Genomic DNA, 23,687 nt, shown 5'->3' on the forward strand with positions numbered 1-23,687 from the left:
TTTTCACTCAGCTGGAAGATAATGTTCTTTACCTTGCATTGTTGTCCAAACAAAGATATTCTCTGGGATCATCAGCGCTAGCATTAGTTGTTTTAACACCCTTATCAATGAACAAGCCAGCCTTTAGAGAAAAAGAAAAAGGGAGGGGAAGAAATTTCATGCTGCCCAACACTGAAAAGACAGCAAATACTAGATTTTTAAGATTACATTTCATGCAATACACTCCATTAAAGGCTCTCAGATCTTTCAGTTTGGCCTAACAGAGAAACAGGATCTCACCATGCAAATTTGGAAAAAGAACTGAAAACCCGAGGAAAATAACTGCCTGGAGTTAAAAATAAAAAAAAGTAATGGAAAACCACTGAAGTTCATTTTAGACTTTTTTTACATCTAACTATTTGCGGTTTTACACTTATTTCCAGATGCTCCTCTGGAAAATTTGGAAGCAAACCTTGTGGTGAATACAAAATATTCTCACAAATGCTACTAATGGAGAAAAAGTAGATAGTGCTTTGCAACAATGCCTTGTATTTTAATTTAAAACACAAATATTCTCACTACTAAAGCTGATTTCTGCTCAGACAATCATCAACTTGAATGTCAAAATCCAGCATGAATACTTGAGAAAGTAAAAAAGAAAAAGGAAGTGTTTGTGCTGTTTAACCTGAATTACATATACAGCTAACTGCAGCAACCTTTACCAGTGATCAAATTATCTTCAGAATTGAGTGCTGCTACATGAGTGGATCCTCAGGCCAGCTCCTGGAGGCAGCTCTTTAAACATGGATTTTCAGCATACAGTTATCCTTGCTTAAGGATAATGAATTACATAACTCTTTTTTCCCTCCACAATGCACTTTTGTATTAACTATGTTTTAATTTTAGTCTGAGCAAGTGCCCTACAGCCTTAGACTTATAACTACTACAAAGCAGTGCGTCACTTCTTAATATCCCAGACACCCAGCTGTCAAGTAAAATCAGCTTCAGATGTGACAAGAAGCTACGGGCATGCTCATTGCACACAGTTTCGCAATACCTAGATAGAATCGTGCAGTTCAAACAAACCATCATTTAAGCACCCTAAAATTTCAGCAGACAAGTCATAGTATAAAATAGTTACAAACGAAGACCTTCAAAAATTTTTCTGAGTTAGTACATTACCTTAAAATTAGAGTGAACCCTGTTGTTATAGAAGATTCCTAGGGGTGTGAGCTCTGACTTTGTTTCAATGCCTAAACTATGAGAGTCTCCTGTAGCAATTTTGTGGAACAAATACCATATTCCAGCATCCTGCAAATGAGGAGAGATAACATAAATTAGAAGAGTCTTATACTACTATCACTCCTCACATATTCACATCTAATCACAAAATAAGTGTATGTTAAGAAGTTGTATATTTTAAATAAGAAGAAAATAACAGCATAGTCCACACTAGCCATGTGCAGTGGAGTGTATTTATCAAAATAGTCTCTGAAGTATTGTGTAGTAAAGAAGAAGTTTGCAAATACAGCTGTACTGTAGTGATTAAGATCCATTAAAAATTGTTTGCTTCCCAGTTAAATCATTTAACACTGTACATTTCAGGTCCTGTAATATTTCAAGACAAAAAAAAAGTTTATCTTTTTCCTCTGTGATCTCTGTATTTTATTTCTACACAGATACTCAATTTGTTAGTAAACCATGCTATTTACAGAAAAACACTCAAAAGCCTTCCTCTCTTCCTTACTGCTACAGTCTGACTGTGGTTCGTTCATCTATATTCACATCAGAATTTAATGACAGCTAAAAAAAACACAAGCACTTTCAGAAAAGTGAATAAGGACATCAAGAAGCCCAGCCAGTTCAGAGCTCTGTGCCAATAACATGCAGTAATAATTTCAGCATCTGTTCATTTCCTCCACTTCTTCAACATCCTTGCTCTTAAAGAAGCTGGATTTATCTGCCAAAGCAGACTCATAAAAGTTCCTTCTCTAACCACATCTGGGTTCAAAAGGGGTGGTGCAGCAACAGCACCCATACAGCAGATATCTACAGATATGAAAAACATAGCCTGCTTGCTCTGTGCCCCTAGAAAATTAAAAAAAAAAAAATTGCATAAGGAGCATTAAAGTGTTATAAAAGAAGCAAAGAAAAAAAATACCACGTTCTATATGTTCTATATAATGAAAAATAGTCTTCATCTTCCTGTTCAAGAAGTATGGATAAAGTCAACTCATTCTAGCTTAAAATTCACTCCAAGAACATACTCATTTTCCAAACAGCCCTGGAAATTCTGCTTCTGAGTAACATATTCCCATCCGTAATGATGACATACTTTGACATTTCTGTGATTAACAATTCCAAAGAAAGTGTACATGTTCCACTAATAAAATACCAAAATCTTACTTCACATATAATTAAATACAGTACTGTGCTTGGCAAAATAAAGCAATTTCTATCCAAAACACATCTTAATGCTTCAAAAAGAGTTTAATAAACCTAAAAGCTCTTTAAGCACTTGTAAGCACTCAGGAAAAAAAGAGCTCTTTTCCCCTCTCACATATATAGCTGAAACAAAAGAACTAAGTACTGCTGATACATCCTTACAATAGGCTCCATTGCAACAAAGAAGTTGGAGAGAGTAATGGAATTATTTGCTTGTGAATTGTTATACTTCATACTCGCAAAAGCTCTACAGTGCAGTGTTTATATCAAGACAGTTAAAGCATTTTGTTTCCGAAACTGAAGCTACAGATCTTTTATGATGCAAGAATATATCAGAATGGCAGAACTTCATAACCTATACAAACACCCTCTGACAATGCACACTACTATACAGAAGAAGGGATACTCTACAGAGGCAGCAAAAGATCTTGAAAAAAGCACCAGATCAAGCAACCCATTTCCTGTAACTTACCAGCAACACTAGAATCAGGTAAAGTAACATTATATAGATAGACAAAATGGAAAGATACTGTCCTGTGAAGAGAACTGTTTTTATTCAGCAAGTGTAGTCAGGACCCTCTTAGCCACAGGCAGTCAACAAGAAGTTTACCCCCCTCCAAAAAAAAAGAAAAGAAAAAATTCAAAGCTCACAAGAAGCAGCGTAAGAAGTTTTGTGATTTTCTGTGTCACAGGTATTTCAACACATGTAACTATTTTCAGTCTTGTCCTATTGTTACCAATGTGTTATGTACTTTCTGCCTAAGAATACACTAACATACCCACATTCTACTTCCAGCATCAAAATGTCTTTCCTTTTCCTATAGCCACTGATCCAAGCAATCTACCTGGAACCCCCCATGTCTCAGCCACTCATCTGCTTTAGAAGCAGAACAGACCCCTGCCAATGCTCCACAACCTGCACAGAGTAGTTCAACACTACTCTGCAAGCAGTCGAACTGAAAAAGGGTTGCAAAAAACGAATGTTCACAGTTGGTAAAACATTATCAGCAGTCACTCCTGAGAAGCTAGTGACAAAAGACAGACACAGTGAAAGGTTTTCTGCACTTTTTTATAAAATGAACTATTTTTCCTTTCAATGACTGAAGCTATAAAAACAAAGTCCTTCAGAGCTGGGAAACAGTAAACACATGACAGGGCCTAGAGAAAATACAGAAACATTATTAATAGGAAATACACTAAATCTTGAGAAGTATTTGTTTTTATACATACATTTTGAGACCACTGATAGATCTACTAATTAAAAAAAGGAAGAGGTCTAATTCACATTGACAAAGCCTGCACTTGTAATGCCAGTATGCTGCCAAACTTAAATATTCACAAGTAAAAAAAATATATATACACATATGTATTTTTGCATTATATTATGGTTTTTTTTGTGAATGACTGGCACAAGTAGTTTGTGTTGAATTACATCCGTGTATGTGTCTTACCTGTGAACCTGCTGCTGCGTTACTTATAAGATGATTGTTGGGATGAGAAATCCAGAATGTTGAAACTGCCCTGAAATTTTATTCAGAAAAGAAGTTAATATGGAAAAGCTCAAGGCCCTACAGAAATACCTCACTCTTGCAGCAATCGCCAGAAAAGCTACACTGATGTCTAAAGTAACTACTTACCACACAAGCATACATTTAATGGTTTTTTAACTTCAATACAAAAAATTTAGGATAGTTCACACGCTCAGTGCAACTGTAAACTGTTTTAATAAGCATCTACAACAGACCAGTGCTATGCAGACAAGCTAGAGGTGACAACTTAAGGGTATTGGTACCCTTACACAAAAATAAGCCTTAAAAGTCAATTTATCAAGTACCACAAGACACAACAAATCTCATTATAAATCAACCTTTGTTTTCTCTTTAATGAAAGACCAAATGCTTTTCCTTCTTTAAACAGCACTGTCATGTGAACTGTTAAGGTGTCTACATTCACTAGAAATCATACATAAGAACTGTTCCATCTGTATATTGTCAAGAGATCGTCAGCAGTTTAATTACAGCAGCTGGTTTGGTTTTAATTTTTTAACAATGAAATACTCACATGCAGTCTGTGGCTGGCACGGGAACATAACTTCCATACACTTTATCCCTAATGCCAATACACATGGTGCTGTTTCTATCTGTAGGAAGAATAGTGCCTGGTTTCGTGACTAGTCCAAGGTTGTGGAAGAGAGTATTCCTCTGTTCAATGCCATCCTCTATGAAGAAACAGTGACCGAGTGTGTCATAGCCAATGGTGTCCTTTATCTGCAGAAACACAAGTTCATTATATCAGTAGCAATAGCATTCACTGAGATTTATTTGACAAGTGCCTTTTAGTTTTACTATCTTGGCACAGCTGCAGAGTGAAGTTTCAGTATCAGCGACTCAGATGATTCAAACATGGAGTCTTATTTCTCTCTTACAAACACACTATGCCTGGAGAGCTTAGTTGCCTGCAAGAATCTAAAAAGCAGAACAACAAGATCTGTTAAAAATAAGTCACTGTTTGCACTTATTTATTCATTGCAATAAAAAAAAAATCACTCCTGAGCTTTAAACTTTAAGTGATGGGACTGTTTTTGCTCTACATGCTCTTTTTAACATTTAGTTCAACACAGCCTGTTTTATTCTCCTGGCACGTACCAGCAAGCCATTAGTTGCATGAATAGTCACACATCTGGAGAAACAGTGATGAATGGAAAGACCATCAAGGTAAGTCTTTGAACTATAACCTCCTTTTTCATCCACATCCCCACAAAGGTGAAAGTGAACAGGGTAACTTCCTATCTGCTGCTGGCCCATTTGCTTTAGTTCCACATAGGAGAGATGAACAGATGTAAAATTCTTCAAAATCTAGAAAGATAATGAGAAGTCCAGAAAGATTAACCAACTACTTGCTTTTTAACCAATGGAAATTCAAGCTAATACATCACCTATACCAGATGCATACAGTTATCACAAGCCAACACTATGAGGGCTAGAACAGCCATTACTGTCTGTTCTATATCCTGCCTTATAAAACTGTATCATTCATGAACAAGTGTAAAAACTAAATATTCATGTGACAAACACAGGAAATTCCACCAGACTGTATACTGCCACATTTTACTTCTTGTTCTTTACCAGCAGGCATGTTAAACATTTGTTACTTACAGCCATGCACCATTTGAATAAACAGATGTCACTGAAGTCACATTAGGTTCTGTCTGTACTGAAGCTGTACCCATGCAGTCAATCCAGGGCAGAGTTAGTTTAACAAAATTACAAAGTAATAGAGGGTCCAGAGAACCTCTCAGGAAACCTGGTCCAACTGACAACGCAACACAGGGCCAGCTTAAAGATAACAGCTCAGCACATTGCCCAGAGAATATTCACAAGGATAGAAACACTCATGACAGTAATTCATATCTCCTTTTAAATCACCTTGTATCTAACCAGGATTTGCCCTGCTGCAAACAGCTTGATCCTATTGTCTACTGTCCTATCACTGAGCGCCTCCAGGACTCTGGCACATTCTCAGCCCTGAAGCAGTCCCTGAAATCTGCAAGCAGATCCCTCCTCTTTGCCTTCCCCACTCTGAACAAGCCCTGTTCTCTCAGTTCCTCCTCATGCACCACATACTCCAGCACACTTCCAGTTATAAACTATAACTGGATGCACTCCAGTGAAGAATCAACATCTTCTTTGAGATGAGGAAGCAGCACAGATCATGCAACTTCACAATAATCCTATATAATATATGATAAAAAAAAATAATACTAAACACTGAAGGCGTTATAATGGGGTTGGAGCACTAACAGGGAAAAGCAAGGGTATTTTCTTCCACCTATTCTGACCTGAAAAGAGAAACCAAGTACAACAGTTGAATTACAAGGTATTGAAACACAAGGAGCTAAAGGGTGAGGGAGCTTTGTTGTTACTTTATTAATTTATCTATACTGGATATTTGAGTATTTAACAAAAATAATGCTTTTCATAAACACAGATTACCCTAAAGCGAAATGAGCAATAAAGTGATGAACCATTTAGTGTGTCTGTTTACTTTTTTACCCCTTTCAGGAAGGGCAGGGTGATTTTTCTTTTATTTGATTGCACAGCTAATATTTGCTTGCTTAAAATACTGAGAGATGGACAAAACCAGGCATTCCTGAGATGTGACCTTCAGCACTTAAAAGCACGAATGAAGTGGTGAAACCACTCCCCGTTGCTCCCAGCCTGTTTTGCCCCTGTGCAGGTCTAGCCCAGAGCAGAGTGAACCCCCAGGCCCTCAACACCTGCCAGAGACCAGGCTTCCACCACTAGAGCACATAAGGTTAATGAAAGCTGAAAATGCTTCTAGTGCTGAAGCATAGGTTTAGCAGCAGACACTCAGCTCCTCTGAGCAGACTCCTGGGAACCGTTTAACTTCGGTGACTCTGCTCTGCCTGCTGGGCATCTGAGGGGCCTTGCTGGACCAGTGCCCTCCTGGCAATCAAGATCACACTTAATGTAAGAAAAGAATATAAATGGCAAGCTGTGAATATCATTATCTCAAACATAAAAGAATGGTTTAAGCTCATCTATTTCTCTCCCACACAACAAAAGCTGCCACACAGTAGGGAAAGGCTGCATTTTCTTTCCCACTATTATGTACACCACTATAAAACTAAAATCTGCATCCAAGCCTATTGAGAAAGGAGATTTAAACTGTGACCAACACATAATGAGCACAAATACATTTGCATTTAAAACTTCTCCAGCAGTGAAGAGCTGACATACTGCTGTTCCATCCTTTCATTTAAGTGAATATGAGTTTCAATATTAGTTTCTACAATACTACTTTCACTCAGCTTTCTTTATACTTATGGTAATACAAGAAATCAGCAGCAATTTGCTTTACATAACCTTAGCACATTCAACTAAAATGAATAAATAAATAAAAATCCACCACAATCCAACTCAGTCTCTTTCCTCTCCATGCCTCTCTACTGCCTGATTTTGGAGATGACGCGGATCTCTAGGACTGAGTCAGTGCTCATCACTTGGGGAGAGAGAAAGGCAGGGAAAGGAGAAAAGACAGATAATGAAGATCAAGTTTGATAATGTTATAGGTTGAACATGCAGGTATGCAACTTGTAAGATTTAACCACTGCCACACAATGTCGCAAGATATGGGTGTATCTTCTGCAACATTTTATGCATTTATATAACTTGCTACAATGCTGTAGAATTAAACTAATTTTGAGAAAGCTGAGAACGAAGTCTTTTCCATGCAAAGCAGCTGTACAAATTTATGTTAAGTTTTCAAATCTCCAAGTTTAGCATTGACTTTTTTTGTTCTCTATGTACTTTTGACATGACAGAAAGCTACTTAAGAAGTTTTTCAAACCTTGATATGTCCACCAAATGTATCATAATTGAAAAACTGACACTCCTTTTCACGATAGCAGGTATTTTCTGTCTCTCCCTTGATTAAGATGTTCCTTGTGAGAACTCCAACTTCTGCCCTCATGTCCACTCCATCAGTAACTTCTCCCACATGGGGATACTGAGGTTTTTCTGTCCAAAAACAGTTTTGAGAGGAAAAAAAAATGAGGAAAAAAAGAGTTGTCATTGAATAAGTACTAAACAACAAGGGCGGCTCTGAAAGTAATGCCTCCTATTTTATACTATTGGCCCATGACATCAGAGGCAGATGTTGGTGGTATGGCAGCAGAGGCTGAACCTTCCCACTGATTTTCCATTACATGCTTGTTGTTGCCATGTGAGAGATGGCAGCAGAGGGGTAGTCAGACAAAATGGAATCTGACATGGAAATGCATACAAAGCAAAGGTGTGTCACTGAATTCCTCCATGCAGAAAAAATGGCACCCACTGACATTCACTGATGCTTACTGAATGTTTATGGAGACCAAACAGTGGTGAACGTAGTGAGGTGGTGGGTGGTGTGGTTCAGCAATGGCAACAGCAATATGAAAGACAAGTCACGTTCCAGACAGCCATGCACAGCTATCACACCGTTAAATGAACAGTGCCTCCAACAGCTCATCTGCGCCAATTGGCAGATCATGACCAGGAAACTGTGTACAAAGCTGAAGATCAGCTTCAATGCATTGGAAATGATGATGGCAACACTGGAGTATCACAAAGTTTGTGCCAGGATGATCCCACAAACGCTCACACAGGAACAGAAAGAACACTGTATATGAGTTTGTCAGGACCTGCTGAACCAATATGAGGCTGAAGGTGACAGTTTCCTGGATTGAATCAATACCAGTGACAAGACATGGTGCCACCAGTATGAGCCAGCATCAAAAAGGCAGTCCGTGGAGTGGCAACATGTGAATTCCCCACTGAAGGAAAAGTTCAAAATGCAGCCCTCAGCAGGGAAAGTGAAGGGCGCTGCCTTTTGGGATAGGAAAAGGGTCATCCTTATCTGGAACCCAGATAAACCGTAAACTCTGACCACTACATTGCATGGCTGTCTAAGTTGAAGGCTCAAACTTCTAGAGTCAGGTCAGAGAAGACATCTTGCAACTTGGAAACACCAGGCCCCATGCCCGTCTGAAAACCATGGAGTGTCTTGCCAATTTTGCCAGCACTGTCTGACCACACCCACCACACAGTCTGGATTTGGTGTCTACTGACTTCTGTCTGTTTGGGCCGATGAAAGATGGATGGCGCAGGCAGCATCTTCTGAGTAATGATGCAGTCGCAGCAGTTGTGAAGCAGTGTGTCACCTCCGCGGATGCAGATTTTTGTAAGTGCAGCATGCAGGCCCTTCTTCATTGATGGAGAAAGTGCATGACTAATTGGTAGAGACTACGTTGAAAAACAGTGTTTTGTAGCTGAGAATTTGCTCTTTCAAATAGCGTTATTGTGCTCTTTGTAGCTGTTGTATTTTCCATGGAAATAAATAGGAGGCATTACTTTCAGAGTAACCTGCATAACTTGTAAGTAAACTAATAGTAGCACCAAAAAATCATACATTCCCCTAACTTAAACACTGTGTTCTATTATCTTTTCTTATGCTAATGTGCACAAAAAGTCATGCAATTGGCAGATGATAAACATTAACCTAGCAAACAAACAGATTCCCCCTTCCCAACTGAGCTCAACAAGGAGATACTTAAGCATCTTTCAGGGCATGGAATCAAAGGCGCTCTTGCATGTTTCATTATCAAACATGATGCCACCTACATATTTTCACTATAGTAGAACTACTAATCCTAAAAAAAAAAACAACAGCATTTTATTTGTAGGTGTATCTTAATTTGAGTCCAATACTTTCTGAATGGATGAAATGGATGAAAACTAAAAAAAAAGTTTGAGAACAATGCATTAGAAAAGCTTTAATAAAAAAAAAAACAACAGAGATGCAGATTTGTTTTAGAAGAAAAAACATTGGCTGCCCAATCTCCTCTAAACAAAAATTAGAGATCTGTAAAAAAGGCCAAACATCTTTAGAAAGGACTATTCACCCTCTCCAAAACAAAAAAGGATTTGCTTTCCCAGATAGCCACTCTGAGGACACAAACTAAAATTAGGAAAAAATAAACACAGATGCTCTATTTTTAAGATATTCTTCCAAAGAAAGCATCAATCTTTTATTTTCCTATAAAAAAATAAGAAAATTATCTGGAAACTTAAAGAAGATACTTATTTCTTTTCAAATTTTTCACTACCCTTCCTCAAAAGTTACAGAAGGATATAAGCTAAACTGGCGGATACCACGTGAAGAATACCAATACTGGTGTACTTATCCTGCTGTTTAGAAATAAAAAGACAACCGAGATCTGTAAATGGGACTGTACTCCTCTATTTGAAGGTCCGCCTCTTGTTTTTCCCCCACATTTAACTGTAATGTGTATACTGAGTGCAACTAGGCATCCTATTAAACAATACTTTGTTTTCCCATTACAAAAAAAAAGAAAACATAAAAAATTTCAAAAGACACTGCATTCTTTTAAAGTAAAATTTACCATTTCAAGGAAAATTCATATTGCTCAAAAAACAAAAAGAAAGATCAGTATCCCTTACTACGGGGTAGTCATTGAAAAAGACCAACAAGATGGGCCAGTTTATCTGCTTTAGAATCTTCTGAAGTTCTCTAAGCAGTTAACAAAGCATTTACTTTCAAAACGAAAAAACGCAATGATTTTGTAGCCCAACTGCAAATTCTGTAATTTTTTTGTCTTCTTTTTTTAAAAGAAGATCCTTTAAAAGCAATTACTTTTTCACAGTGCATGATTTCCAAGACCAAAGAGTTTGCAAATACTCTTACACAGTGGTGACAGAAAACCTTCTTAAACCTCATAGTAGCTTGCACCTTGAAGTATCTTGCACTTTGAAGTACTGATAATGCATATGGAATGAGAAACATGAGAACAAAAGCAAGTGTCATGCACAATGGCACTAAGTCAGCTCCGCAGCTTCCCGCATCTGTCTCTGATGTGTAATAAGGAAAAGGCTGGGATATCTCAGTTCACCTTATCTGGGATTTCACAAGGCAGGAAAACATATCTTAGCCTCACTAGCAAATGTTGTGGGATGCTAACAATACTGGAAAGTGAATACAAAAATTGGCAATCCCGAAGAGAGAGGAACAGGAAAGTTTGAGGGAGTAGCACAGAAAACTTCTGAGAACAAAGGAAGAGGAGATAAGAGAAAGTCACAGAGTACAGAGGTTGAATGGGACAAAATCAGATCTTGAAGAGCACAGATCAGCTGCTACCAAAGGTGGTTGCTGAGTTGCAAACCAGCCCCATAGCCCACCAGAAGAGAAGGAGGGGACAAGCTTCAGACTGAGGCTGATTGACTGTGAGGGAAGGAGGGCGTTGGCACAGAGGGGTTACGGGGTGGCAGAAGGAAAACACAGATGTCTGCAGAGCAAAAGAGCCAACCCCGTGGGAGGCTCTTGTGAAGTCAAACAGTCTGAGTCAGATAATAAAACAGGAAATGGTCAACAACATGCAAGACAATTTTGTGCGCATCACACCCAAAGGAAAAACAGATTGCAACTAGTTAGGGATATCCTGTGTGAGTAGACTTGGAAGGGCCACTTGTTTCATAACCATTTTACTGGTGCATGGGTGGAGGGGAAAAGAGATTCAAAGATTGCTGTTTTCTTCTTTTTAAACAACAGAAAAAAACATATACAACGATAAAAATTTGAAAGAGAAGAGCAGTAGAGACAACAGAAATAGTAATGACCACAGCAGCCATTCAAGTTCATATAAAGAGAGCTAGCGAAAACACAGAAAGGAGTGAAAGGACAGTAAACAAGCATAACCCAAACTCTTCCAACTTAGGAAGAAACCTAAAGCACTCACTGAGAGTGTGAAAAAAGGAGAGAGAAAAGTTAAGGTGGTAAGCTTTAGAAGTCAGAGGCAGACCTGACATTAAACAGAGAATTTTATAGTAAGTGCAAGTATACGCTCCTGTACATGGCAACAAAGCAATATAGAGAGAGATGAAAAGGCTGTTGTTACTGCTTGGGCTGAAAGGAACCATTTGGGCTGTACTACTATTAACAACACATGATTCTTCAGATGGTGATGACTGCCATACCTTTGACTTTGACCTGGTGTTTGGTACACTCTGGGCAGGGAAGGAGGGTGAACTCCTCTGTCTGATACATTGAGTAGTCCGTGCTTGCAACCACAATTCGGTCTCCAGGCTCCCAACTACTAACATCATCAAGAAGATTCAGTATCACCCCACCAACAGGTTCTACCTGGAAGCCTGAAATTGGGACACCTAGTTTAAAAAAAAAAAACAAAAACAAGAGTAAACACCATGTAAGCGTAGGGGGTTTTACAAGTTCAATACCCACTAAGTGCGATTCCACTCTGAAACATGCCAATGTGAAATATCATTACAGCCTGCTTATTTGGTGGATTTCAAATAAAACAAAGTGTAGAGATGGAAACAACCTTGACAGTAAAAACCTATGAAATAATAATTTAAAAAACCATATAACAATATATCAAATACCAACAATTTGTAGGCCCAGCTTGCTCTGCTTCCTTCAAGTGGTATTCTTCTGCCATTTAAACTCTGCAGATGTCATGAAGGACTTAGCAAATCAGATTAGGAGGACTTTTTTTTTCTAAGCACAACTAATAAAGCAGTTTTGCAAACTACATTACAAACATACGCTATTTCCCTGCCTTCAAATTCAGCAGTTCTCCCTTTATTTAACATTCCCCCATTTTATTTAACACACAGGAAGCCAATCACAATCTGGCTTACTCACTGAGCTCAACCCTAGAGCACCAGCAAGTCAAAGATATATTTCTGTGGATTGTTATTTTTTTAAAATATGAGTCAATACAATTCCACAGGGCTGTAATGAAAAGTAAAAGGATAGTATCAAAAAGATCAAGTGCTAAAAAAATAAGTACCCTAAGAAATTAAAAAAAAAAATCTTAAAACATTCTTCTGAAGCAAATAGGATATAGCTAACAATTCAATGAACGTGAACAGATGACTACTCACAAAAGTAAAACGCAGAAAAAAGATCTCAAAACACAAAAACAAACAAACAAAAAAGCATACACATGGTAGTTCTTTCAGGGTTTATAAAAAACATAAAATGTCTAATTGATGAGAGAACCAAAGTTTGGCACTAAATAACAACATAAGATTGTAACAAGGATAAAACATTTATCTTGGCTCCTACCCAATTTTCTTATTAGGATCATAACCAACATCAATGAAGCTTAAATAAAAAATATATGACTGAAAAGAAAAAAAAAAGACTGAAGAAATCTGTTTCAGCACATTTTAAGAACTTTTATCTGTAACTAATATATTAAAAATGAAGATAATTAACTCATTGTTATGCTGCTTGCATTCTGCATGTAGTTAGATCAAAATTGTGACTGAGAAAATACGCTGTCCTCGTACTTCATTCAATTATCTGGCCACATGAGTAACAAAAAGCAAAACTTACAGCAGCAATCAAAAATTTAAATTGGAACCAATAGTTCTAGCAAAAAAACAAACAAAAAACACCATATGCAGCATTTATTTTTTCCCTACCCACAGGGGTTAATGCTTTCCTACCATCATTCCATTCACTGTAAGCTCTCACAACAAACTTCTGACCATCCACTGTGAAAAATTCTTTCTGAGCAAGAGCTTTCCCACCGGTGCTGTGATTTTCATAGTCTCGCACTGATTCATTACAGGAAGAATTCCCACCACCTATAACACCAACTAAAGCCCAGGCTTGCCTGCAAAAAAAAATAAAAGCATGTGTTTAAATATAATTGCCCTTAAACTCTTCACCAAAAGGCACAAGATGAGACAAGGTGCTTAGAAGTTACTTACAATCCTTTGGCCTGCACTCCCAATTTCATTTTAAACCACAGTTTTAAAATGAAGAACAAAAATAGGCATACCTCATTGGAAGGGTACATAGCCTTAAATAACAGGATGTCCTGTAAGCAAATTGGCAAATATCACAGCTCTTAACTGAGATGACTTTCAGATACCTTTTTTGGTACAACATCCTATATACAAAAGAGAACCACAGTGCAGAGTGCCAGAAGATCCTGCCCGCAGGCAGGCTTAAGGCAGCACAGGAAGATGTTAAGCCAGTGCTGACTCCTCTACCACAGCACATACCCATCACAAGGCAGCAGTCAGCTAACAATGTCTGCACAGAGGAGGCAAGGAGCCCCTAGGGATCAAGCTTGCATCAGGATGGACACGGCCAGCAATGGGTGCTGGTGATCAGCACCCCTGCCAGGCAATACTTTTTGAAACTTTCAAGACACTTGCACCCAGAAAAAAAGGTACTGTGTTTGTTCTATTGCATAACCTTTGCATAAGGGATCATCAGTGTTTCTGAAGGCTGAGGACAGGAGTTTTTTTCCTCTTCCCCCTTTATGAGTCCTTCCCTCAGCTGAACACTTGGCTGAGTGCCTGTGGGGAGCAGGGAACTGTCCTGGATGTCTCTTCACTTCCTACAGCTCTGCTCAGTGAGCCCAAGTTTTTGGAAATGGAAAACCACACACCACAGTAAGCTGCCATCAAGTTCACAAAACAAGAATATTTGTTGCCCTTGACTGCTCTGTAATGCTGTAATTACGTGCACATGAAGTAATCATCTATTAAAAAGTTGAACAAAATTGCATCATTAACATTGAATCATTGACATGAAGTGAAAACAGTAACAGCTAGCTGGACTGCAGCCCAGCGCGAATGATTGATTCAAAGGCAGATATTAAAACCTTCTTCAATCCAGTTGCCTTTTATTTCAGTCCTTTTATGTTGTTCTTCACCACTGTGTTTAAAAGGCCAAATCAAAGTGCTCAGAGTTAACCTCTTTGCAGAAATAGTACGTACTGGGCTACCTTTTAAGTAGCACCAACAAAAAGCTGAGTGTTTTGCATATCAATATTTAAAATAAATACAAACGTGTTTTAAAGCACACTATTTTGCATGGGGAGGCAGAACCCAAATCCCTTTCACCAGCTTTACAGGTTTAACCAATTGCCCCTGTTTTTCCTCAGCAAGCACTCAGCTGAGCTTCTCACCCATCTCCCACAACAGACGGGACACAACATGTTCATGTGCATTCAGAGTCTCTATCAACAAGTGAAAATTGACAGGAATCAGTTCTGCAGGGAAGGAAAAAAAAAAAAGCAGCTTCCTCCTCCACACTGCAGGTTAAACAATTCCCTCACTTCACACCAGCACTGAGGCCACCGGCAGAGGTGAACACCAGAATTGTCAGCTCCAGGCGAGGCAGAAGCCAGCTGCCCAGTACCTGACCAACTGTCCGCTCACACTTCCAGAAGATGGGCGTTCCTACGGGATGCCGAGGCCTAGGCCCCTCTGATGAAACTGCCTCAAAGGCACTGCAGGCAGACTCCCCACTGCAGGGGTCCCATGACTAGACGTTTATGCAGTGGATGCCATAAACATGCCGCTGGAGGAAGCAAGGTCAGAACATGCCATCCTGACTGACGCCTCAGCCCAGCTCTGCCAAAGCAGTGCGGAGCAACTCCAATCCAGAGGTTAGGAGATAGCAAGGGCAAGAACAGTAGAGAAAAAACTAAGCTACTGATTTCCTGGAACACATCAAGAAATAAAACCAGCTTATACAAAACCACTTTAACAGAAGCTGAAGGACTGGCTGACAGTAGATTTGATGCACCATCCACGCGTACAGTTAACCCTGCACAACATAAAGCTAGGGTCAGAACACACAAGACGTTAAGTTTCCTGCTTTCGTAACATTGACTATGTTTCTTCTACAGCCCCACCACTTCAGCTGCAAACAACTTAAAAGAACGGTCAAAAGTCACGGACACACCTGACAATTGTATTTCAATAATAAAATACTTTTTTACAGATCATTCCCTTGCAGCATCAGTGAAAGGAATAAATAAGATGCAATCTGACATATGATTAGTGTCCCTTCCTTGTATTCAGCTTCTAGCCTGGCATTCCTTGCTCCTCAAAATGTAACGTCATATGCATTAGAAGCTTTATCTAGGCAACTGTTTTCTATCTCAGCATTTGAACAGAAGAAAGTCCCACTCCTAGCTTCTCTGAAGAACAGCAAAAGAGTAATTATGAATAAGCAATGAGATGTATCACAGAAATACTCGCAGGCTGCAGCCTCTGCTCTATCAAAGCACTGTGTACTGAATACTGCAACTGTAGCACTACACAAAATCTTCAAAGGATTATCAGTATTGTAAGAACAGACACTGTCCAAGTTCTATAAATCCCCCCAAAAAAGGCAGAATCCGTATCTAATATTTACACAACATAAAGGAGAGAATAAATTATTTACCTGTAACTCAATCCTCTGACAAACTTACTTCCCAGAAGATTTTGAATAGTCACTCTAGTTTCTTCCAGTAAGTTTTTAGCAGCTGAATCTCCTACAGCAATAGCGATAATACGACCAGGACTTCTATTTTTCAGTAGGTTCTGGAGCTTCAAGCTTTCTTCTGAAAACTCATGAGTATCAAACTTCAGTACTTCCAAAACGCTCGCTGTGTCCTGATCAATCACTCTCACATTTAGTCCTCGGGAAAAATTCTTTTTAAATGCATAATGACCACAGGCCAGCCCTGAGAAATTCATAGACTTTGACAGAAGAGTCCATGATAGCTTCTGATGCCCATGCAATTCCAGCGTTCCTTCAGGGCCCACACCAATAAATTTTTTGCCAAATTCTGGCACACCAGCATCTTCATTTGACTTCCCATACAAAATAATAGTTGCTTTGGATTTATAGCGGCATTTCTCTGCTCCAACATGAAGCATTCCACCATCCTTTATCAGGATAAAACGAGTTCTCAAAGTAATATTTTTAGAACCATCTTTATCATCACCAAAAACAAGTAATCCTAAAGGGAAAAAAATATATATTTCTGTAAGTCAAATCAATTCTGAGATAGACTCAAAGAATTAAGATCTTCAATAAGAGCAACAGAACAATTAAGATTTATTTTCCACAACAATTAAATAAGCTACGAAGCTTATAAATATGTTTATGAATATTTAGGAAAATAACTTCTACTGGTTGTGGTTCATCTTTCTAAGTATCTGGCTAGTTTATCCCTAGTTTTTATACCATCTTTGTAAAATGGCTAACATACCATGTTCACCATGAGAACATAATCAGATTCTATACCTGGAAAGCTACTACACAAGCCTTATTTTACTATATCATATAGAAAATGACGCCGTTATTCCCAGTGACAGACTTGATAGTATTCATTCAGCTTTCTAACGTCTGGTATATCTGGCCTGGCAGAAGGCAGAAAAGTGAAGCAGAAGAATTGTTCAATATCAATATTCCAATGCATTTTTCATGCAATCATAAAAATATAAGCTATGCAGTGACATGAAGCATTTTCTTCATCTTGTCATTTCATACCTCCATCCTGTATGGTTATAGAATGTACTGTAGCATCTGAGTTCAGACGAAACAAATCTCCCTTTTTGATGATAACCTTCTTTTCAGGATCCTTCCCAGGGCTCCAGTTTTTCAGACGAGGATTCTGATCAGGACAATTCTCTGCAATATAACATGAAATTCATTACTTTTAAAAATTAGAGTCACCAACATGACCACAGCAATGTTGGCAGCATGATGATGAATGTGAGTAAGGCAGTCAATCACCCACAAAGGATTCCCACCTCCTTCCATGGTTACAATACTGCAGCAACAGGTATTAACATATAAATTAATGCAGCTAAAAAGATAACTGGATGATGGTAAAGCTTCTGGGGGTGAGAAGGGATTATACACCAAATTAAATTGCTGATGACCACAAGCAGACTGAACTCTCAACATCTGCTGCACTTATAACCTCTTGCTAGGCATCTTTGTTTTTGCAAGCAGTTACTCTGACTCCTCAGCACCATACTTGAGATACTAACATGGTGGTAGGCACAGAAACATCTCACCTCCCTCAAGGTTACAAGCACCTGTGTGAGAAAGGCTGATCCCCTTCTGCTTATAAGCATGTCAATCACTTCTTTCAGCATGAGTTTGCAGGTATGGGAGAAAAGGGAGAAAGGAGAAAAGACAATCTTCATATATTTAGTGTAATACTTTACTACTTAAAGCAGTTTCCTGGGAAGTGAGGCATTTGGATCCAAACTCACTGTGCTTTTTAGGAAGTTACTTTAAATACCAGGCTCTGAATGACACCAGAGCTGAGATGTACATAATCCTTCTCAAAATCCTGCTGAAGGTTTAGCACCACACAGGCAGTGGTGCCACGCTTTAAGGCCAGGAAAGGAGAAGTAGCATCAAGAAGTGACAGGGTCAAGTGATTTCAGATGGAGCTACAGCAATGTGGTACTTACAACACATCCCTTTTGAATATTAAGCAGCTAAGTAATGTGGCAGCACAGAGGTACTATGAAAACAGGAAGTATATTGCTTGGATTTTCAACTTTCTTACAAGATTACAGACAGCAAATATTTTTGTCGAGAAAAAAACACAACAACAAAGAAATGCCAACATAAACAGGTTAGAAGCTCAATTGAGAGAAATAGTCTAAACAGCCTTCTCAAATCTTATATTCTGGAGAAAAAGCCCCATGGATATGAAATGAAACTCTGGGGGCAAAAGGCTACTTGCAAGAGCCCATTCTTGCAAAATCTAAAGAAAGAGAAACCTACCCACAGATTTAACACAAGCCATCCTTAGTTCTGCTGACAAAGTTGTTTTCCTTTGCTGTTCCTCTCTCCACATTTCAAATCCTTTCCAACCCAGGAAACCCACAGAAACCAAGATTTGACTGCCAGTGGAAAAAAATTAGCAAGACTGCATGAGGCCAAAAGGCATCTGAAGTAGTAATATAAAAATAAAAACAAAAGTAGTTGTTTTTTCTTTTTTTTTGGGGGGGGGGGGAGAGAGGAGGAGGGTGCAGCCTAAGAAGACAGCATTTAAAAAGTGAAACTCAACATAGGAAGAAAAACTAAAAAGCAAGAAATATCGCTATCTTGCAAGACTGCTGAGCAGACACTGAAAAAATGCAGTTCTGTTGCCTGACTCATGCCGAGTCAGTAAGCCCCTTCCCTTAACGCCGCACAAGTACTGCGAAGAAACACGCACTTCCTGGCTGGAAGCAAAGGGCAGTGTGGGGAAACGGTGAGTCAGCAACCTGGTAATTTCTGTTTAGCATGATTCATGGAAGGAACAAGATTTAGTTACTGCAAGTCTTTCTGTTGAGTCTGAAAGATGAGGTACAGCACAGCAACTCAATAAAATAAAATCAGAGTCTAACTTATCTAACTATGTTTGAGCAAGGAAGCTAATGGAATTGGAAATGGGCACTCCTACAACATGAGCATGCTTCTGAAGCACAGTGGATCAACTTTCTGGCAAGTGAATCAGATGTGCTCAACAAAAGTATTTTGAAATTCTCCCTTAGTAATTGCAGTGGGTTGTAGGGAAACATCAAATATTTAGTACTTCACTATATGTTACCTCCAAAATCACTGATTGGATTTCATAGACCACAGTCATTGCCTTTACAGTTAAGGTTAAATGGAAGCAGAAGCATAACACAGAAAATGTTAAGTAGCTATAGCCTTGCCAAATTTAGCCACTCATGCTGAATTTTTTTCAAGTCAAGCCTCTGCTTAAGTGCATTTCTGTAAAAAGGGGTCAGCTGTCCTTAGGGTTTAGTTGTTTCTAATAGGGTCAACAGGGGGAAAAAGTGATATGTTTGTATATGGTGAAGAAAACAAAAAAAAAACCAACAAAAAATACCTTGCCCCCCCAAAAATTCTAGAATCTTTCATGTGTTGGGGAAAGGATATGAAGTTTGGCAGAAGAACAGACAGGAAACAGATCTCAAAACATAGTTAAATAGTTGCTTTCTACCTGCTTAGCCACCAAGTCTGGAGTTCCTAAGGCCTCTGGGAAAAAATTATCAGTGCTGTATTATGCTGAGCCGAAGTTATCACAGTTCGGCAGCTAAACTTTCTGAGGATCCTGTTTACCCTGGGCAAGCTCCAGCTAAGAACTGCAAAGGCCAAAGAGAACTTTTCCCCCTATATCTCCCCTACTTCTCTTCCTGACCCTGTAGCACAAGCCTCTGGAAACAGGGAAGGAAATTGCATTTCCAGCACTCTACATGTGTTAAGGCCTTCTTAGAAAAAAAGATGATGACAGGAAGATAAAAGCAAGGAGGAAAAAGAAACCAGCTGACAGACAGGAACAGAAATGCAGACAAGTATGATTTTCCCTGAGGGGAGGGTATGCCGGAGGTTTAGGATTTACACGCAATTACTACTAAGTCTCACGTTCCCTCCACTGCCTTTCAAACAGCCATTAAAAGCACTGACAATATGGATTTCCAATTAGCCCTCAGCAAGGGCACACCTAGCTGGAACTGGAGCAGTTGGCTTTAATACTGCATGTGCGAGGATAGAGCTAAAGGCTTTAACATTTCAAGAATCTTTGGGGGGAGGGGGGAGTTGCTGCAGCAACACTGTAACAAAATTAAAATTTTTGTCACTTTTTCCCTGGTGCTTGGATGTTGTGTCAAGGCTTCCATCACATTCTACAGATGTGTGATTTTTCTTTTAAAAGATAAGGCAGGGAAAATTCAGAAAGACATAGTGCAACAACTGATGCTGCAAGCTGAATGAACTTTCATAGAGAAGCAATGGGACACTGGAGAAAAACAGTCACACCCTTAGATTATTCCTCAGATTCTATGCATGTCACTACAGCAAAGATAAAAAAGGCATACAGCAACTCTTCCTGCAAAATCCTCTGCATTCTCATTGATCCATCCTTGCTGACCAGGCATTCAGTGCAGGAAATATACAAAACTCGATGCCTCAGTGGACAACAGCAGAGGAAAACAAACAAAAAACCCCACTCCAAAAACAATCTGCACTTAAAAAACAGGCAAACTCATTTCCTGCACATTGACAGTTTTTAAAGCATAAAAGGAGTATTAATTTACATAGTCTGTGAAGTACAACCTCACTTCTACTGAAACAACCACCAAAACCTACAATTTGAATTAATTACATGGTTTAAAGTCTTGGTATCAAAGTGGAAAGATTTGTTTTGTTTGTTTTGGAAGGAAGGTTCTTTGTTGTTTTTTTTCCTCCGAAAGAACTTCTCCAGGTCAACAGCCTATATCACCCTTCAGACTTCTCTTCAGCTTGTAACTGGAGTACTTACTACACGACTGTGCTATTATTACCAGTGAACCAGATCACAGTGTAGCAGTGATCTTCCATTTACTACTTCCTAAACATCTACTTTCTTTTCCTCCATAGTTATTAGGAAAACTCAGTAACTTCACCCGAGAAGAGATCTCTGCAAACCACCATGTAGAGTGCCTCAGTTAAGATGCATGCACCCATTTCATACTGACATCTGAAATTCTCAGTTGATTATTTTGTTTGTTACCCATGCATTGCATTGACTCTGGAAACAGAAACTTCTGAAATACTACTCCAAAAGCCATTGTGCAGTCAAAGCTTGTTGTGTTACAACAGATAACAGTTTTCAAATTAAAAAAAAAAAAAAAGTCATTTCATTTTCAGGAACCTGTTTTCTTCCTCAGAAAAACAAAACCAAACAACTTGTGCTCCAAAGGATACTATCAGCCTTTAGCAACTGCATGTCACAGTAGGCGTTAGCCAAATTTGGCAGAAGGGCTGTCTAGTTGGTGAGCAGTAGTGAATCACACCACCTCTTCGTGCCTTACAGCCAGACAATTTGAGAGGTTTTTCAAATTCTGTGAAAGCTTCTCTGCTTTCTAAGACAAGCTGAAAGCTCAGGGCTAAGAGGTCAAAGAGCTCCCTGCTCAATTTAAACAAAGCAAATAAACAGTTTGGTATAAATTCATAGACTCTTACATGCTTTACTTGAACACTCTTCTACTGTTTTCCTTATTTACTGCTCATGCAGACAGCATTTTATTTCACCTGTCCTTTGTGAAGATCAAAATTCTACGTACAATTATGCTTATACAATACTCACACTTCTTCCCCTCATCAGTTGTCTTTACTTACTGCTTTGCCTTTTTTCTTCAAGTAAGCAAGTCAAATCATTCGTAATAAAAAGTGCTACTGAAAACAGCAAAAGAAACTGAACCTAACCTCCAACCACAGCTTCCTTCCACTTTAAAATTACAGTAGGCATTCTATTTCTGCACTCGATTTTCAACGTTTCTAATGCAAAATTATTGCAATATGTTCACAGGGACTTCAACTTCTAGAATGATTTTGTTCATGTAAGAACTTACCATCTGGAGCATATTTTGAAGCTATTCCCATAAAAATCCCCAGTGCAACAAAAAGTGAAAAGCTAGAAACAGCAAAGCAAATTAGAGTATTTTTATGTCTGTTGGTTTCTGCCTGGCGGCGGTGCTGTCCCGATGGTGAGGATGCGAACATGGCCCGGGCTTCTTGTCTTGCAGAGGTAAATTCGGCCGACACGTGGCTCTGTGAAGGCAGTGGGGGACGAAGAGGGGCAATTCTCCCCGGGACATACCCAGAAGACCTGTGACTGCTCCCATTCTGAGGCGGAAGGAAAGCAGGGGAACTCCCCCTGGCATCAGTGTCTTGCATGTTACAAAGTCACTGCAATGGGCACACACAAAGATAAGAGAGAGGCTTTCAGTACATAGTACATTAAAGAGAAAAAAAAAAAGCAATTTTAAGCCACATGCCTTCTCCTTAATGTGTCTATTTATATAGTATCAGTCACGCTATAGCTACTGGACATTTGCCACGGTGTAACAGTTTGAAACAATAGCATACAAAATATCTGGAATACAATTAAACTTGAAAGGATCTGGCATGGGAACATAGCACGGTACAAGCCATTTCTGTTAGGTATTTTCCAGAGGTTTGTCACAGTTGACTTGCGTTGTCTGATTAAGAAACAAGTTGAACAATGAGAAAGCCAGCAACCCCTTTCTTCTCCACAGTTATGCAAAGAATGCCCAAATGTATTTCTTCTGCACGCAGAAGCTGAACAAGCTCCTCATTGTTTTCCTTTATGGAAGAGAAGCTGAAGGAGACAAACTTTCATTCCACATTGGAAGCAGCAAGAAGGATATAAATTTAATAGGTAAAATACAGAACAATTTTGTTTATACACGAGAAGATGCAACTTAAGTCAACACTTTATCATCTGAGGCATTTGTAGTCTACAAACTCTCAGTTCACTCACAGCAGGATTTGGTTTGCCTGTGTGCTGGGATTGATCCTGTAGGAAAGTCATCTGCATCTCATTCCACAAAGCTGAGATGTCTGGGTATGGACAGAAAGACTTGAGCAATGCGACTGCTCCAGGGCTCTCTACCTACCACTGAGAACTGAGACCTTTTATTCCAGTTACTTGTGTTGTTTCTACCTCTTCCTGAAGCAGCCAGCAAGAAAAGCCACAAGAAAACATTCCTCCCCAACCTGCTCCAGCCAACAGTTCTAAACTACTGCACTTTTCTGCTTGCTTTAAGAGATCCCAAACGGCATTCAACTGCTTTCTTAAGTTCTCTGGTCAAATATGTTGCATGGCAGGGAGTATTCACAAAGCTAGCACGATTTTTAATTAACATTTCTTAGGGATAAATGATTTTTTGACAAGGTTGCTCAAGTTTCAATTCACTGAAACCCAATTTTCGAAACCAAATCTTGAAGGAGATTTAAGCATAAGCTAGATGTATTAAATCGCAAAATGAATTGTGAAAATAAGAACCACCAAAAATGTGAACTACCAAATGCATAAAGATCCTCTATTTTGTTTACAAAGGGAA

At 39.0% G+C, this 23,687-nt stretch overlaps 1 protein-coding gene across 4 annotated transcripts in view; it reads right to left on the reverse strand.

Moving 5' to 3' along the window:
• Positions 1-23,687, reverse strand: part of TMEM2 (transmembrane protein 2) — a 58,397-nt gene that overhangs the window by 12,451 nt on the left and 22,259 nt on the right. For all 4 annotated transcript variants that reach the window (XM_021380434.1, XM_021380435.1, XM_021380436.1 and 1 more), the window contains 11 exons: positions 22,173-22,509; positions 17,317-17,457; positions 16,222-16,783; positions 13,476-13,645; positions 11,976-12,164; positions 7,795-7,964; positions 5,070-5,279; positions 4,486-4,691; positions 3,876-3,945; positions 1,162-1,290; positions 33-121 (listed from right to left, as the gene is read on the reverse strand). In XM_021380434.1, coding sequence (XP_021236109.1) covers positions 33-121; positions 1,162-1,290; positions 3,876-3,945; positions 4,486-4,691; positions 5,070-5,279; positions 7,795-7,964; positions 11,976-12,164; positions 13,476-13,645; positions 16,222-16,783; positions 17,317-17,457; positions 22,173-22,497 — 2,261 coding nt within the window. In that variant the 5' untranslated portion in view covers positions 22,498-22,509. The remainder of the gene's footprint in view (positions 1-32; positions 122-1,161; positions 1,291-3,875; positions 3,946-4,485; positions 4,692-5,069; positions 5,280-7,794; positions 7,965-11,975; positions 12,165-13,475; positions 13,646-16,221; positions 16,784-17,316; positions 17,458-22,172; positions 22,510-23,687) is intronic.

The sequence above is a fragment of the Numida meleagris genome, chromosome Z (assembly GCF_002078875.1).
Source record: "Numida meleagris isolate 19003 breed g44 Domestic line chromosome Z, NumMel1.0, whole genome shotgun sequence".
NCBI lineage: Eukaryota > Metazoa > Chordata > Aves > Galliformes > Numididae > Numida > Numida meleagris.